The sequence below is a fragment of the Aethalodelphis obliquidens genome, unplaced genomic scaffold (genome assembly GCF_003676395.1).
Source record: "Aethalodelphis obliquidens isolate GAN/ISIS:26980383/991018 unplaced genomic scaffold, ASM367639v1 scaffold4, whole genome shotgun sequence".
NCBI lineage: Eukaryota > Metazoa > Chordata > Mammalia > Artiodactyla > Delphinidae > Aethalodelphis > Aethalodelphis obliquidens.
Genome location: NW_020837948.1, coordinates 27,871,231 through 27,888,940, shown reverse-complemented (window position 1 = coordinate 27,888,940; position 17,710 = coordinate 27,871,231). Strand labels below are relative to the sequence as shown.

The 17,710-nt window shown below is 38.6% G+C and overlaps 1 protein-coding gene across 1 annotated transcript in view; it reads left to right on the top strand.

Moving 5' to 3' along the window:
* MAN2A1 (mannosidase alpha class 2A member 1) overlaps window positions 1-17,710 on the top strand; it is a 163,049-nt gene that overhangs the window by 137,456 nt on the left and 7,883 nt on the right. The window contains exons 18-20 of the mRNA XM_027100241.1: window positions 1,736-1,877; window positions 4,309-4,442; window positions 11,414-11,608. Coding sequence (XP_026956042.1) covers window positions 1,736-1,877; window positions 4,309-4,442; window positions 11,414-11,608 — 471 coding nt within the window. The remainder of the gene's footprint in view (window positions 1-1,735; window positions 1,878-4,308; window positions 4,443-11,413; window positions 11,609-17,710) is intronic.

Genomic DNA, 17,710 nt, shown 5'->3' with positions numbered 1-17,710 from the left:
AACCTTGCATTTTCTAGCTTCTGGTGGTTGCAGACAATCCTTGGTACACCTTGCCTTGTAGACATATCACTCCAATCTCTGCCTGTGCTGTCACATGGTCTCCTTGTGCCTCTGAATGTCTCTCTCTGTGTCCAAATTCCCCATTTCTTGTAAGGACACCATTCTTTTTTTTTTTTTTTTTAATCTTATTTTTTTATTTATTTTTGGCTGTGTTGGGTCTTCATTGCTGTGCATGGGCTTTATCTAGTTGCGTTGAGCGGGGGCTACTGTTCGTTGCGGTGCGCGGGCTTCTCATTGCGGTGGCTTCTCTTGTTGCGGAGCACAGGCTCTAGGCATGTGGGCACACGAGCTTCAGTAGTTGTGGCGCACGGACTTAGTTGCTCTGTGGCATGTGGGATCTTCCCTGACCAGGGACTGAACCCATGTCTCCTACATTGGCAGGCTGATTCTTAACCACTGCGCCGCCAGGGAAGTTCCAAACATCTAGTTTTTTTGTTTGTTTTTTTTTACATCTTTATTGGAGTATAATTGCTTTACAATGGTGTGTTAGTTTCTGCTTTATAACAAAGTGGATCAGTTATACATATACATATGTTCCCATATCTCTTCCCTCTTGCTTCTCCCTCCCTCCCACCCTCCCTATCCCACCCCTCCAGGCGGTCACAAAGCACCGACACCATTCTTTAGATTATCGCTCACCCTAATCCAGTATAACTTGATTTTATCTGCAGAGACCATATTTCAAAGTAAAATCACATTCACAGGTTCTGGGCGAACATGAATTTGGGGGGACACTATTCAGAACCAGTAAGTTGAATGACCTACTGCAGGGTTGTTGTGAAGATTAAAGATCTTATCTGTGAAATTCTCAATACTGTGCCTGGCATTAATGGTTACTCAGTACATGTTAACTATTATGTTTATGTTGAACTTCTCCTTTTCTGAGTTTCATGTCGAACTTTCATGAGTTTAAAAGAAGAGATGGCATTTTTATGTGGTATAAGATTTCTGATAACAAAGTCTCTGTTTGATGTCTCCTCCTGAGGTTTGAGTGAGTCTCCTTGACCCAGATCAGCTTAGTGCATTGTCAGTCTCTCAAAATATAAAATTAGAGTTGTATTTCATGCATTCAGATACTAGACCAAGAAAAATTGGAATTTGGAACTGTCTACATTGAAACTAAACAAGAAGAGTAAGCCTTGAATAGTTTTTAAATATAAATATGCATTTGATTATTATAACATAGTATGTTAGAGTATTTGGTGAGGAGATGTGTGGTATTTATTAAAACTAATTCAAGAATCATAAGAGATATTTCTTGAAAGGGGATAGAGAGCTATTATGCTTAACCTTCATTACAAAAGCAGTATGTTAGATGTAAATGAGAAGTGAATCCTTAATACCTTTATAATTTGTTTTATGCAAATATTGGAGAGCTAGAAAACTTGTTAAGAATTTTTATTCTGAATTTAAATGGTAATGCCTATTTTAAAAATCTGGACAAGTTCTACCTTTCTCACTTAAAAATTGTTTTCTAAGATGCTCATGATTTTTCTTCATATTGTTTTGAAGAATGTTTTCATTTCTAAGTTAGCTGTTCTATTGGACAAGAAAGGTGCTGTACCTTTTTTTGTTTGGAAGGAAAACCATCTATAGTCGATAGTAATTTTTTTAAGTACATGTGTAAATATCACTTGATTTTTTTTTCCTTAACGAGAACTGTTTGGTCTTACAGATTCAACCTAGAATGACACTGAGCAAATTGCCTCTCCAGGCGAACGTTTATCCGATGACTACAATGGCATATGTCCAGGATGCTGAGTATCGCTTGACCCTGCTCTCTGCTCAATCTTTAGGTGTTTCGAGTTTGAAAAGTGGTGTGTTGTTTAGATTCTTTTTTGCTCTTATAAGTTTCACTCCCCAGTGTATAATCTTTCTGCTGGTAATATGTATTAATTATCATCCCCAGTCACAGGCTTTCTTCTTTTGAGAACCAGACTGTTAGTTAATTTTGAGCTTTATGAGACCAATGTAAAATAATAAATTTCCTTAATCTTCAGATGAAAAAAGAGGGACCTAAAAGTCCATGAAACTGATTATTTTTAAAGATAATTTACTTCACCTGATGGCTCATTGTTTGCAGAAGTCTGTCATTATTGTGACTGATTGGGAATGGAAATTCAGACTCAAATTAAACTAAGTTTAGATAGAGTTCAGATAACTTAACCAGGTTTACAAAGGTGGAAAGTTACAGTTCAAACTTAGGTCCTTCTCTGAATCCCATCCTTCTAGGACACTACCAGCTGAAAAGAAGAAAGGGAGTAGAGATAATACAGATATGGGGATAAAGAGGTGACAGATGACTTTACAGATTCCAAAAGAGAGAATGTAATGGAGTGAAAGAGAAAATAGATAGTAGACGCTGATTGATTTTTTTTTAGAACTTTCTATTGGGAGACTTTCTCCCTCATAATACATGTTTTTAATTATCATATACGTGTCAATTGCTCTTCTTTCCTTACATACTAAGAGTTGCTAAGACAAGCATGTTATGGAGCCAGGCAGATAATAAATGTGTACAGATGCCTGGCATATTCATTTTATATTGGGTATATGCATACAATCCCACTATTTATATTATGTATATACATGCATTCTGTACTTCCACACACAGAAAACCTTACTACTTATCATTTTTCTTTGTGGCCTTCACTAGACAAAATCATGAGATCATGTCATGAAGACATGAATACAGTTATAAAAATAATAATGGCCTCATGTTGGGGCTCCAGTGGGGAGTGCTGGGATTTGAGTGAATTGCGGAGCACATCCCCCCTGTACACTGGGGTGGCCACTGCTTTGTGTCAGCTACTTGTCGCCATGGGGAAAGGGGCCCAGTGTTGCCAAATTTTTCAGTTTTTGAAGAAAAGCCCAGAAGTTTGGAATTTTATGAGAAGTTGCCCATTCTGTAACTTGTGACATAATGTTTTAAAAATCAGAACATAAAGCCTCTTTGTGTCAGAGATGACTCCTGAGCTACCCATTTTTAAACTCTGCCTTAAATTCTCAAAACTGGGCTCTACTTAAATAGGGAACTAGACCTTAGGATGCAAGCAGTCATGAACCAAACAGTATTATCTCACTTCCCTGATCAAGAGAGCTATGGACATAAAAACAATTTGAGTACAGGCCAGGAAGTTACTCAGTGTCACATAGTATATGAGCTAACATTTGGAGGCAGAGAGAAGAGTTAGAAATGACCAAGAGATTGATATACTAATTTGTGTGTGAAGAGATCAAATTCTACATAGGCATGGGGACAGTTAGCCCCAGTGCCTGAAGAGCATGTTCTGGACAATTGTCTTATGAAATATGGGGAAAACAACAATGAAAATTCTAACCAGCACTGTTAATTTTATGTACTGGATACCTAAACTGAGAAGATAGAAACTAAACAGACTTGGTTTGACTATGTAAGCATAATAGTTATTAAAATCCTTTATATAGTTCCCTTTTATGCCAAATGATTGCTCAATACAGTAGTAAATATGAATGAATGGATAGATGAATATATATATTTAAACACATATAACTTGAGTGGGTTTGGGGGGAGTATAATCTTAAGCATATAAATATGTCTCTGGGTGATTTCTTTTCAGTTTTTTTTTTAGTCTGTAATTTTATAACCTAACCATTAGCTTACAATTTAAACTAAAGGAGTTGTAGAATTATTGCATAGCAAATAAAGGAGCCAAATATGACAACTTTTGGGGCCATAGGAGAAAAGACAAACTAACACAGTATCAGAGAGGGAAGGGGGTACATGGTGGGTGTCTCCAAATTCTAGGGCTTCAGAGAATCACAGCATATCAAGTAACCTAAAATTTTACTTCAAATCCTTTTTAGATTCTGTCCTTCTGTGTTTGTCTTATTACTCCATGCGTGATGTACATTTTTTAATGAACCTCATAAACATTTTTAAATTCCAAATGAAGCCACTAAATTTTTGGAGGATTTAATTTACTGGTTCTATTCATTTTTTGTAAGTTTCACTTTAATTTTGATCTCTTCTGTCCCATTTTTAAATTTCTTATTAGATTTTACTAGAAGCTGATAAAGAAAAGAAGAAATACAATCTTGCTTTATGAGTTTATACTAGCTGCTTTGCGCTATTATCGAGAGGAAGCCCATGGTACTGTGGGTTGTATAGGTCTGTCTCCCTGACTGGAGGAAAAACTTCAATCGAGACCCTGCCTTGTATTATGAGGTTCTCAATGAATAACCCTGGCCTGTTTGTTTGTTTGGTAGGTCAGATTGAAGTTATCATGGATCGAAGACTCATGCAAGATGATAATCGTGGCCTTGAGCAAGGTGTCCATGATAACAAGATTACAGCTAATTTATTTCGAATACTACTAGAAAAAAGAAGTGTCATGAATATGGTAGGAAAAAAGCTCTCATGTTCGGACGTTGTTTGTTCTTTGCCATCCAAAATTATGACTTTATACTTTTTTATTTTTTGCATTTTCCAATATTGAGATATTTTTGTAATAGACTTAGCCTGTATTCACAAAAAAGAGAACTTCATTTATATATACTGTGTAAGATTTACATTCAGGCCATTTTAATTTTTAGTTTTGCTTATTGTGTAGATATAAAATAATGTTAAGGAATCAGCTTGGGTGAAATTTCCTGAAATTACTTTGAAAGAAATGAGCGTTGAGTTTAAAGGATAGAGCTTAGTCATGTACTTAGGAGATTAAGTTTGATTAATAAAATTTATTTGAAACCTTAGTATACTCATTCTAGTCTTAGGCTCATCTGTTGAAAGTAGATTTACTTGAACGCTTTCTTGTTCAGTTTTCATTACTCAAAGCAAAAATCTAGCATTCCGTGTAAAAGAGTCTGGCAAAAGCTTGATCGGACATGAACCAACCTGACAGTATACTCCTTCAGGTGGCAGAAAAGTTACCTCAGAGCCCCCCATAGACTGCTGACTACCCACCTCAGATGGCCCTGGACATGGCCCGTTTTCACTTACTCTGCTTTTCATCTTTCCACACTGACCATTTCAGATCTTTTCTACTCTTTTCAGCCAGTAGCCTCACCATCCACTGTGTAGAGAGAACAGCCATTCATAGGGCTCTCTGTTCTAGATACCAAGCATCTACTCCCACCTTGTCCTTCTTCCCTTGTGTTACCTTCCTTTCCTTGTAGCCCAGTCCCTCCAGTGTCCTTGGAACTGACCCCAGTCTCCCTCCTGAGGATCCTTTTGTTAATCATCCTCCCTCCTTCCCTGTCCCTGCTCCTCATAGCCTTTCAGTTGGCTTTTAAATGCTCTTCGTTTTCTATCATGAAAAACAAAAACAAAAAACAGCCCTCACTCAGACTCTCATTTCTGTTTCCCCTACACTATCTCCTCTACCCCACTGAGCCAGAGCTGATGAGGTGAGTTTGTGTCCTCACCTCCCTCTCACACTCAGTTCATTTCAGTCTGGTTTGAGCCTCCATCATATGCTCTTGCCAGTGTCACTAGATCCAGTGGATGTTTTCAGTTATCATCTTACTTCACCTTTCAACAGCATGTGACACTGACCATTGTCATATCCTAAAACACTGCCTAGCGAGCTTCCATGGTGCCCTACTTACTTGGTTTTACTTGGTTTTCCTCCTGACTCTGGGGTAGTTCTTTCTCTGTCTCTCTCATAGCTCTTTATTCAGCCATTAAATATTAGAGCCCTCAAGGCTCGGCCCCAGGCCTTTTCCTTTTCTCATTTTGTACGGCCTTCCTCTGCGTCAATTGGAACCCACAAATACAAGCCCCCAGCTTTGGTTTCACCTCTCACCTCCAGACCCATCTATCTGGTTGCTTCCTGGCATTTCTTTCTACATTTTTAAGGGCATCTCAAGCTCGACATATCCAATATCATTCTTGTGATCTCCCCCCCACACCTGGCCCTTTTCCAGTGTTCCCTCTCTTGATAACTAGCACCACCTTCCATCCAGTCCAGCCGCCTATGAGTCATCTCTGATAGACACTTCTCCTTTGCTTGCTCTCTTCTCACAGCAGAGTCATCACCAGTGCTTGGCTATCTCATTGCCTGAATATTTCAAATCTATGAACTTGATTACTTCAGCGACTCTAATCTAAACTAGCATCATGTGTTTCCTGGAGGTAGCCTATACACATCCACTCTTGTCTCTTCTTTCTGCTATATCTGTTTTTAACCCAGTAAGCAGTGTTTTTTGTTTTTTCAAAACCAAATCTGTCCTCCCTGTGCCCTGCTTAACCCCACTATGTCTTCTCATTGCTCTCAATATAAAAGCCAAATCCTTACCATAGCCCACAGATCTCCTCGTGGTATGGGCCCTGCCTGTCCCCCATCCTCATCTACATGGCTTTCCCTGTTTCTGCTCTGGGCCAGCTGGTTTTTCTTTCAGTCATAAGGACTTCCCATGCACCCAGCCCTCAAAGCACCTTTGCACACGCCTTTCAATCTCTCTGCCCAGCGACTCTTAGTAATAGTTCAGATCAGGGCCTACTTCATCAACTGCTTCGGCTTGACCAGGTCAGATCCCCTTCTGCGCTCCCTCAGAACCATGCACCTCTCCTTTGTGTTTGTGTGATTATGTGATCATTGTTTTTCTCCTCTTTGGGACCGTAAACTCACTGGGAGTAGGGCTTATGTCTCTATCTGCTTCTAGGATTATTCCTAGCAGAGCAAGCACCCAGTGTATGTTCTGTGAATGAATACACAAATGCACAGATGAATGAACTGTGATAGCACATTGCACCACTGTGTTTATCGCAATTACCGCTTACTGCCTTGTCACCGTATGCATGTTCTATTCCCCCTACTAGATTCTAGGGATTTGTCTACTTCATTTGCATGTGCCCCACAGGGCCTCCTTGCCTGTGGTAGGCATGCTATAAATAAAATACTGGTTGATTGAATGAAATGGCAACAGCTAATTATGGCAAAGAATTCTCCCAGTATTTAGAACCTTTTAGGAAAAGATTTTAATATCCATTTTAGAAGTCAAGATTTATACCAGTTCTTGAGACTCGTGGTTTAAATCAATTACTGATAAGAGCTTAGTTTTAGGATTAAAACTTTATATAAAAATCATTGTCTGAGTGCTGACAGCTACTATCTTTTGCTCCTCCTGAAATGTTTCTGGCTTTGACGATTTTTCTCTCTATAGGCACTAATTTACAAAACTTCTGTTAACTATGGCAATAAAAATGTTCATGTCAGATCTATAAAGCTTTCACTTAGAAGTTAAATAATTTGTTTACTGTCATTCAGAACTCTTTCGGTAGTAATTGATTTAAATTTGATTCAAAGATTTTATAATCCTGTGTTGGTTAAATTTTTCTTTTGCTAAACTATAAATTCTTGGGCTTAAATCAATAGTTTCTTTTAAATAAGAAATGAACTAGAGAAGAGAAAATACATTTTAATTTCTAGCGAAATTGATTAAAAAGACATTTGATTAAGAAATGTTAATATGTCATCATTTAACTTAAATTTTCTAGAAAGTGTCTTTATTTTCAACTCAGACTTATGACTAAAATATCAATGGTAGAAACTGAGGTGGGGAGACACTCCCTGGAAGGGAATGCATTTTATTGGGAAGCTTTGAGCCTCATGGGAATAATCCTGGATGACTAAATGAAAGCGTCCTGTTCTTGAGCGTTCTGCAGAGAGGCAGTGAGAACAAGACTGGAATGATAAATAATTGCTGGGAGAGGTATAAATGCCCAGTGAAGCACTGTGGCTGTGTGAGGTTGACTGTCATCCGTGGGAATAATGCTCAAGGCTCAGCAGAAGTGGAAAACAGGAACTGTCTTATCAGCATTACTCTTCAGGGTTTGTTTCTTTGACCCTTACTTCCTACCCCCTTTCTTCTGGCGACTAGTATAATAGTAAAGGGGGCGTTGAACTAGGAAGTGTTCGTGTGTTACAACTGGGTCATTTTACCTCTGGATACCAGTTCTTCACATATAAGGAGAGGAAGTTGGAGAGATCAGGTAAAAAACTCAAATGCTGACAGGGCTCAGGGAAGTGATGGCATGAGGGAGGTTGTTCAGGTTTGAGGGCAAATGCTTACGTGAGGTGACCAGAGGGTCTGTGGTGAACATGAGGATGGACACATCCCACTTAGGAGCCACAGCTCAGCCCTAGATGATGTTTCCACATGAGAATGTGGAGACCCAGTGTGACTTCATTTTCCAGTGTTTGGGGTAAAAAAACAGTTATCTGTTAAGGGGAGTTTTTGTTATTATTGTTGTGTTGATGATTTTAATGTGAAATCTCTTGGATTTTTTTCTTTTTTTGAGAGGTGGCTGAAAAACAAATAACTTTTTAATACCATACAGAGCTACCAAAACATGTCTAATAGGCCAGCTTGGCCCATATACTACTAGGCTTCAGCTCTGCGCTAAATGATATTTATCTCTAAATCTTACAGGTCTACATATTTTCATTCATTCTCTCTCCTCCCTCTTTGTCTTTTTACCCCATCCTTCCCCCTACAGTAATTTTCTCTCTTTCATTTATATTGCATTGCTTGTTAATGTAGTAATTAATAACTTAATTACTCATCAACAAACATTTATCAAGTTCTCACCGTGTGTCAGGTCATTCTGAATAAACAAAGGTGACTAAAAAAACGATCTTTTTCTTAATAATTTAGCAGGTTTTGATGTAGACAGAATGGAAACCTGTGATGTTTAGGAATCAGAGAACTCATCAGGGCTTAATGAAGGGCACGAAGGAGCCTGGCAAGAAGTTCTGACTTATGAAATAAGGGCTGAAACCCAATAGAGAAGATCGCAACTTGATGTGGTTTGGATCAGAATGTGCTAGAAACTCTTTTTAATGTTGAACAGGATACAGGGAGAAAACCAGACCTGTACAGTCTGAAACCTTCCAACCTACAAGAAACCAAATAATGTTTAGAGTAGTATATTAGTTACTATAAGGCTGGGAAATTCATTTATAGCTTAAACGAACATGTAAAATTTCCTATAGTAAATATATTCTATAAGCTTCGGGTTTATCATCAGGGTTATGGTTAAAAGATTGGTGATAGCTCCACAGTTAGATATCTTGCTAGCCCCTTACTGCTATAAATATGTTCAGAAAGTGTGGGAATGATGGCGCTCTGCCTGAGACTTTGCCACACCCGACTTGGTCAGCGTCCAGCAGTGTTACTTGTTCAAGGAGCTCTTCTGACACCAAACCACAACTCTTATATAAACTTTTCTTCTTTATCTTGCTTAGGAGACAATAAATAGCACAGTTCTTGAATGCTAAAAGTGCTTACATTCACGGCATTGTATCATTTGACAAGACTTTTCATTAACATGTTTTCGAGTCTGCATGTTGGTTTTTTGAATCCCAAACAAGTTAAAGGATGAGGCTTATACTTTTGATTCCAAAGGGAGCTTTGTTTCTTCTAAAAGGTTGGGAGGATGTCTGGGGTGGCAGTTCCTAGCACAGGTCAGCAGAGCAGTGTGGGACTGACTATGTGACAGTCATCTGGGGGGCTTTTAACTTTACCTTCCGAGGGTCCCACCCCAGGAGGTTCTGATTCAGTAGATTTGGGTTCGGGTCCAGGGATCTATGTTTTCTAAAAGTTCCCCAAGCGATTCTGATGTATGGTCAATGTGGGGGAAGCACTGAAGGTCAGAACTGATTTGGGTTTGGAGGAATAGTAAATATGCACATCACTGCTACTAAGGTATAGATAATCTATCAAGAAGTACCCTACGTACTCACTGAAGCGTCCAAGGATTCCCCCAGGAGCATAAGACAAAGCCAGAAAGCTTTTTCTGAATGTTTCTTGACCTAGAATGGACTTAATGCCTCCGGAATCTGATAAGGCAGGTGTTTTCCTGCCTTAAAAAGCTTTTATCTTTTATTACTCAAAAGTGATTTTGTCAGCAATCCTGACCTAGATTATGAAGTCCTTTGATATTTGAGTATACTTAAAGCTTCTTGTTGAAACTGTTCCCTCTCTCTTCATGCTATTCTACAAGCTGCATTAAATTTCAATATTGCTGAAGAATATTATTTTATATGCTTTATTTAATCTTTCCTTAAAAAAAGGAATGTGGAATGGATAAAATTTTTTAACAACGCTTTTTATACCTAATATTTTTTGTCAGTATCTTAATATTGTAGTGTCCCTCTGTTGCCTTGAAAAAATTTTCTTTTCTCTCTTCATAGTCTGAATTGTAATGGTATCTACAGTTTGCTGCTGGCAAGTTGCTCCTCACTCTTTGCTACCACCCTCTGTTCAATGCTAATCTGACATTCTGAATTTTAAGCTCTGTATCTTCTGTAAATCTTATCTTTTCACACAGATAAGTAGCCAAACCTTTTATTTGAGCCCTCTATTAAAAGTATGCAAAATCAGAAGATATCAGTGAAATAGTCATTACGAAAAATAAGATATAAAATTAAATTTTCTGTAAATGTTGCTGGTGATCAAAAGACCTTTCTACATAAATTATGTTTTCTTCTCAGTGCTTTTCTGTGTCTGCTTTTACACCTTAGGCATTATTGATTAAGGTCCTACTTAGTCATTGATTTAATTAATTGTGTATGTCATCTACCATATGTATATCCCTAGTTCTGGTATATTTACTTAATGTTTGAACATGCTGAAATACTTGTCTCTAAGCATACACCATAGCAAAGACTAAAGTATTTAAAAATTATACTGAATAAATTGTGTACCATGTAAATGTGTGATAACTATTCTATAACACATATAGTAGTTCCTATTTTTGGAATAAAGTGAAGCAACTGACAATGATTTTACCAAATTTAAAAAAAAAAAACATGATCTAGTTATGCTACCTGTGTTATTTTAAATATTTATTTCTGAGTTTTTTTTTTTAAATCCTATCATTGGGTAACATTTATAAAACATAACTTTAGATCAATACATAACTTTACAGTCTAGTTAAGTGTATAAATGAAACCATAAGAATATGATGGGTAGAACCTGAGGGAGAAGAGATAGCATTTGACGATGTATAAGATATATGAACATCCCAACCCATCTACTTTAAGAGTTTTGTGGTAGGTTGAGAAAGAATTTTCATAAAAAGTTATACCTTGTCCTAGAATGTTGAGAATGTTGTCAGGATTTTTAGTTTTAAAGCAATGGAAAAGAGATATTTCTCAACATGGGAGTTAGGTGGACACTGTTTTCTTAGAACTGAACTTGGTAATCTGCTGTGCATTGTCTAAGACTTATTTATAAAATATAATGAAATCAAAGTATTAATATATTTGTATATTTTTTTCCTGTTTAAGCCCTGTCTGATAATTCAATTAATACTGTAAGAACTGCAAATATATAACTCTTAAGCATTTTTGTTTTTTCTTGATAGGAAGAAGAAAAGAAGTCGGTCAGTTATCCTTCCCTCCTTAGCCACATAACTTCTTCTTTCCTGAATCATCCTATCTTTCCAATGACAGAAAAGGTCCCTGTGCCCACCCTTCAGCTGCTCGGTGAATTCTCTCCATTAATGTCATCTTTCCCTTGTGACATTCATCTGGTTAATCTGAGGACGATACAATCAAAGGTATATCCCAAAACATATCTATAAAAAATTACTTTTTGTAGTAAACTTGGTGTAAGGGGGTGGAAGGAATAAAACTGTAAATTTTACTCTGCTTCAAAGAATGATTAAGAGGACTTCACCTTTAGGCAACATCATTGTACCTTTCATTTGACTGTTGCTCTGTAGTTTAGAGTGTTTCCTTAGACTGATTTATTTTATTCTCAGAAAAGTTCTGTGTGGTGAGCAGGTCAGGGAATATCAGGTTCTTTTTACAGATAAGGAAGCTGAGACTGGCCTGAGGTCACATAATTAGTAGGTGGGAGAACCAGGCCTTAAGATCAGCCCTACTGGCATTTTCCATTTGTTTCTCCTTATTAGTCAGTGTTTCTCAGGAGTTAGAGAAACAGAAGGTATAGTGTGTAATTATTTCTGTACCAGAGACTTTGTACATTCATATCTTTTCTCCTAAAAATACAAAAAAAATCCTAAAAAACCCCAAATCTTTGCATTGAGAATCCAGCTATGTAGGTGAGATATAAAAACACATCAGAGGAAGAAACAAGGGAAGATTTTATTAGGGATGGAATTTTAACACAGTTTGATTGCTTGAGTTTACCTATATGCCTACTTTTAAAGTCAGAGACTGCATTTGAAAAGAAGAAAAGATGAGAGGTTTGACATCATTTTTATGTTTTGTAAAGCTGTTTCATCTTGTGGATTGACATCCACTTAGCCGGAAATAGTGAGTGGTTATAGATTCTGTAGGAAATGTCTTATAATAAATGGCCTGAGTGCGAAAAGAAGAGTGTTCATGTTGGAAGAGAGTGTAAGAGGAAAAAAATGTTTAGCTCGAGAACAAAGACCTGAAGAGAACCAAACAAAGAAAGGATCAATGCCTACAAATTTGGACATTTAGGGCTTTAAAACTATATGTCCAAGATAGGGAACTTACGCCTGACTATGTAGGAAAATACATGTGTCTAATAATAATGAATGCAAGTGAACGTTAGAGGCCTGTGTGTGTATCTCTGTGTCAAAAGGGCTTGTTTGATCACGTGAGTGAACTTCAGGATTTATTTCATGCCTGCTACATGCCAGTTATTGCTAAAGGCACTGGGGTATAGTCATGGACTAAACAGACAAGAGCCCTTACTTTTCTGAAGCTTAGATTCTAGTGAGAGGAGAAAAATAATTAAAGATGAAAAAATAAGAGAAACATATGTTAGATGATGGTAAGTGTTATAATGAAGGGGAAGAAGGAAGGAAGGGCAGTTTTAGAAGGTGATTTGAATAGCGTGGTTGGAGAAGGCCTTGCAGAAAAGATGATAATGGAGTAAAAATCCAAAGGAGGTCAGGGAATAAGAAATGCAGATTTCTGAGGGTAGAGCAGTTGGGAAGAGTTAGGAGCAAGTGGAAGGCCTGAAGGCAGGAGATGCTGGTCAGAATGGAAGAGCCATGAAACCTGGGTTGTTCTTTGATGCCTTGCTGTATCCCCCTGCCGAGAACAGCGCCTGCACCTAGTAGGGGCTCGATGACAGTTTGTTGAACAAGTGGATCTTGTGAGCGTTCTCTCTAGGATTCTACTATGGTCTTTTGTGGGTCTACTTTTTGACTCAGGGAAAGAACGCACTAGAGGTGGGCAGCCTCCCTGAGGTAACCTGTCATTAATTCATGGGCTAAAGAGAATGAAAGGATAGGGTGGAGACACCAGACTCTGAGCCTCAGGCTGCCACCTCGGGGCATGGATGGTAGAGGACATTAGCAGCTAAGGGATCCAGGGGCTTCTGGGGTCCATGGCGGCCACGGAGAAGTTTTAGCCTCACTTTTAGATGACTCTTTCCCATGATTATTTTCTGGAAGCAGCACCAGCTGACTCCAGAATCGGTGAGTGTAGGGTTTTACCCTCCAAGGTTTTCGCTTGTTTTCCAGGTCACCTCTTTTTTATGATTACCTGTTCCTTTCATTCTTCCTGCTGTTGGCTAGCTTCCTGTAATACAAATCTAATCACTTTCGTGATTAAAAATCCCATTGCCTACAAAGTTGATTTAGACCCTTGGGCATTCAGTCCCTCTGCAGTCTGGCCTCGCTGGCTGTAGCCACTTGGCTTCCCATTGCCCTTCTCACCTTTGGAAGGTGAACCACCTTCACTCCCTGCTGGCTGCGTGACTGCTGACTCAGCTACCATTTATAAAATGGGCCTGATATCAGATATGCCTGTTTCAGGTCTAGTATGAAAAACAGATGAAATAGTGCTGTGAGAGCCCTTTGAAACAGAAGTGCTTTGTAGACATACATTGTTATCCTGATGATGCTTACAGTACATGCCAACGCAGGTGCAAACTGGAGTTTTAGCAGAGGGAATAAAAGCAATTTAACAATTTGACCAGGAAGAATAAAGACTGAAATGCCTAACCATAGGCATAGGTTAATGCCTAACACGTGATCAGAACTAAATATTTGGGGCTTTTTTGCATTATCATATAAATTGGTGCCAGTTCTATGTTAGTCTTTGACTCTTAGCACGTATTTCGAACAGTTGTTCAAAAACTTACCAGTACAATTATACTCCAGGGAAGATGTAAAAAATAAATAAATAATAAAATTGCAGGGGGAAAAGAAAAAACTTACCAGTAGTCTGAAGGGATACTTTAAAGAATTGCTCTCTGTCCCCTAACCTCTGATAATAGGAAAGTAATCATTGAAGGAAGCTAATGTAGGTATTCATTCAAAGAAAGCTTGATACTTAAAAGGTGTCAAGTGTAATTTCATGATTATACTAAAAGAAAGACAAAAATAACTCAATCCAGAAGCCAGAGCTAATCATTTTGGATTGTGTTCTTGTTTTTTTTGTGTGCTGGCAGCTTCCAGCATACAATAATGAGTTTTTCAGAGACTGCAGTGCATTTTTCCCATTGAAATTATGTAAACAGAGGTGTTGGCTGCTTCCAAGCAAGACTAGAGGTCTACATTGGCCTATATCTAAGTAAGCATTTTCCTAACCATCACCTCACAGTATTTCCATGAGAAAAGTGTCTGAGGACCCCCTTGACATGATAAGGGCACGTCTGTCTTCCCTTGTGACCTCCCCCATCAGCTGTGTAACAGAGGACACGTCCTCTGCTTGCCCATGCCCAGGCTGCTGTCTGAAGGTTGCTCAGTTCTAAGCCTCAGTCTCCCTCACTCCTTGAGGAGAAAGGAGTTATGGACTCAAGCAATAGTGAGAGAAGGAAGGTGGGGGCTGGAGGTTTGCTAACCACTGAGCTGGTTCAGCATTTCGAGCTATCATTCTGCGAGTCACTGTGTCCAGATCACACTGAGGAGATTTTTACAAGAGACTTTTACAAATTCCCCCATCTCTGAGATTCTGATTCTGTAGGTCTGGTGTGGAGAGCTTAGGAATCAGTAATTTTTAATAACTCTCCTCGTGATTCTAGAAATTGCTGAGTTATCACCATTGGCTAAATTAGGAAAGTAAGGGTTAGAGAAATTAAATGATTAAAATTAAACTACCCAGCAGTAAATGGCAGAATCAGGAGCCACATCCAGGTCTTCTGAACCTGGGTGCTGAACGTAGCCTCAGAGGGTGGTATTTGACCTTTTAAGACTTACTAAATCTGTTCTTAAAGTCCAGTTTCTCAAGGAGAAAAAGTCCAGTTTTTCAGAAATTGTTCTATATTGGTAGATGAGTTTATTTTTACATAGGCATCTCTTGCTTTTCTAGTTTATAATTTTTTTTGGAAAAAACTTAATTATATGTCATATATTTGTAGTCAGATGAAGAGGGAAACAAACATCTCTTAAAACCCTGCCTCATAGCTGTATGGCCCAGCATGCTCCAGCCCCTGTCTAGGAATTTAAATGTTAGCCTTCTCATCCTATATGCCTGGCCTCCAACTCTCTTTATCACCCTCTGTTCTTACACTATCAACAGTTTGAGATATAAAACGAAGCTTCTATAAAGATTTGAAAACTGGGGAATAAGAGGACCACTCAAGTGCACTAAACGGGAAAACCGTGTCATTAGGAAAGGGTAATGATTTAGGGAGAAGAGAGGCTTGGTAGAGAGGATGCTGGGAGAATCTCATGGGAGGACGGATCATGGGTCAGGCTACAGTGAAAGGTTCATCCTGGAATGCTGACATTCCAGAGATGAGGAGGAACTTGATTAAGCTGTTCATCTAGGCTTCATGGAGCCATTCTGCCTTGATGTTTTGAACAATGATATCTGTTTCAACTTTTTTTTGCAGATTGTTTCCACTGCTTTTATGTTTACATATATTTTTATTTAATTTAATTTTAGATATATATCTTTATATCTATACTCTCTATCTATAGCTATGTATTACATTTAACTCTTCACTCTGTATGGAATTTATTTTGATTTGTGCTTAACTGTTTCTTACAAATAGTTAACCAGTCATTTCAACATCAGCACCACTTACTGAATAAGATTTTCTCTCTCAACTTGTTTATACCACCCCCTCCTTTTCTTGTAAGAGGCAGTTTAAGGTTTTACTTTATTTTGCCCTTCTTATAAGAATTGATTGGTGCTTTATTGATCTCCCTAGCTTCTCGAAAGGTGAAAATTGTGGGAAAAAATGTCCTTTGTTGTACATATCTGAGAACAGCTATTCACCTTCCCCTTTCTTTCTGTCATGCTATCTTGTTGATTAAAACAGGATAACTGTTATTGACATTTTAACGAGTGCCCTGGAAAATGAATTTCTACTGGTTATTTCCTGTCTCAGGACAGTGTGAGATTTTCTAACCTTCCCAGCTGCCAGAATGCACTGAAATATGAGTGGTGTTTGGCATTTTCAAAGAATCTGGGCGAGTTGGAGAAATTTTCCCACCAGGTGTTTAGCTATGCCTTTATCTGTGTACCACTTACACATCCTCTGAGAAGGGTGGGGTCACATTCTTCTTGGAGAATCTGGTCAAAGTTACAACCCCTCTCTTCCTCAGAAACAACGTGTGTACGTATGCTGTTTAGCACAGCTTCCAGGCATTACAGATTTGTGACCCTCACTTTTGTAAGGAGCAAATCCAGCTTCTTTTGGTGTGAGATGCGAGTAGCTCAGCTCTCACGTTTTGCGGAGTTCTCATCCACCTCAGGAGAGGAACATTTGGCTCTTCCTTTTCTTAGAAGAGACTGTCAGATGTGTGTGTAATTTTCAGAGAGACTTTAAATCCTGTTTCAAAATGGGATGAGTGGATAGGTGGGAGGGTTGTAGATGGATAGAAATGATAGTTTCTAAACCTTTCTTTCTGAATATGTTATGGTAAATCATGGTTTTAGCTCTATTGGAACCATTAATGAATACTCCCTTTTTCCAGCCTCGGATCAGAGGCGGGGATCTCCTTTAGTTGATAGCCTTTCATTATATTAAGTCAAAAGCAATCCTCCTCTTTGCCCTCCAAGCTAAGTATCTCTGAGCACGGATCCACAGCTAGAGCAAAGGCAGGAGAATGTAGTTGTGAAAGTACAGACTTGGGAGTCAGACCACCTAGGTTTGAGTGCATTCCCCGTACTTGCTGGCTGGGTGTCTTAGAGCAAATCTCTTAATTCTCTGAGTCCCAGTTTCCTCACGAGTAACAAGGCAATGGTAATAGTACCCACCTTAGAGATGTTCTGAGAGGATTAAATGAGTTGATGTTTGTAAAGCATTTAGAGCAGCAGCTGGCATGTAGTAAGCACTAAGTGCTTGACAAATAAAGGTTCTCAACTGTGATCATTCAGTCATAAGCAGTTGTGATTGTTACTAATAATGAAGTGAAAATCTTGGCACTGTTTTTTTAATAAATTGGAGAAGGTTGAAGTGTATTGCCAAAGTAAATCTTGATGTCACTGTGATGTGTATTCCTTATATAGTTTATTACTGATTCCTCAGATTTTCCAAAACAACGTACCTAGAAGTGTCTCCATGCCAGGTATTACCCTGAGTGCTTTACGTGAGCCTTATTTAGCTCTCACGACAACACTGTGGAAGTAGGCACTATTTGGGCCCCATCGTGTGGAAGAGAAAACTGACTGACCTAGGGCTGGGGTAACTTTCCAGGTCACACAGCCAGTAAGCGGCAGTGCTGGGAGCCACACCGCAGCGAGCCTGACTCCAGATCTCC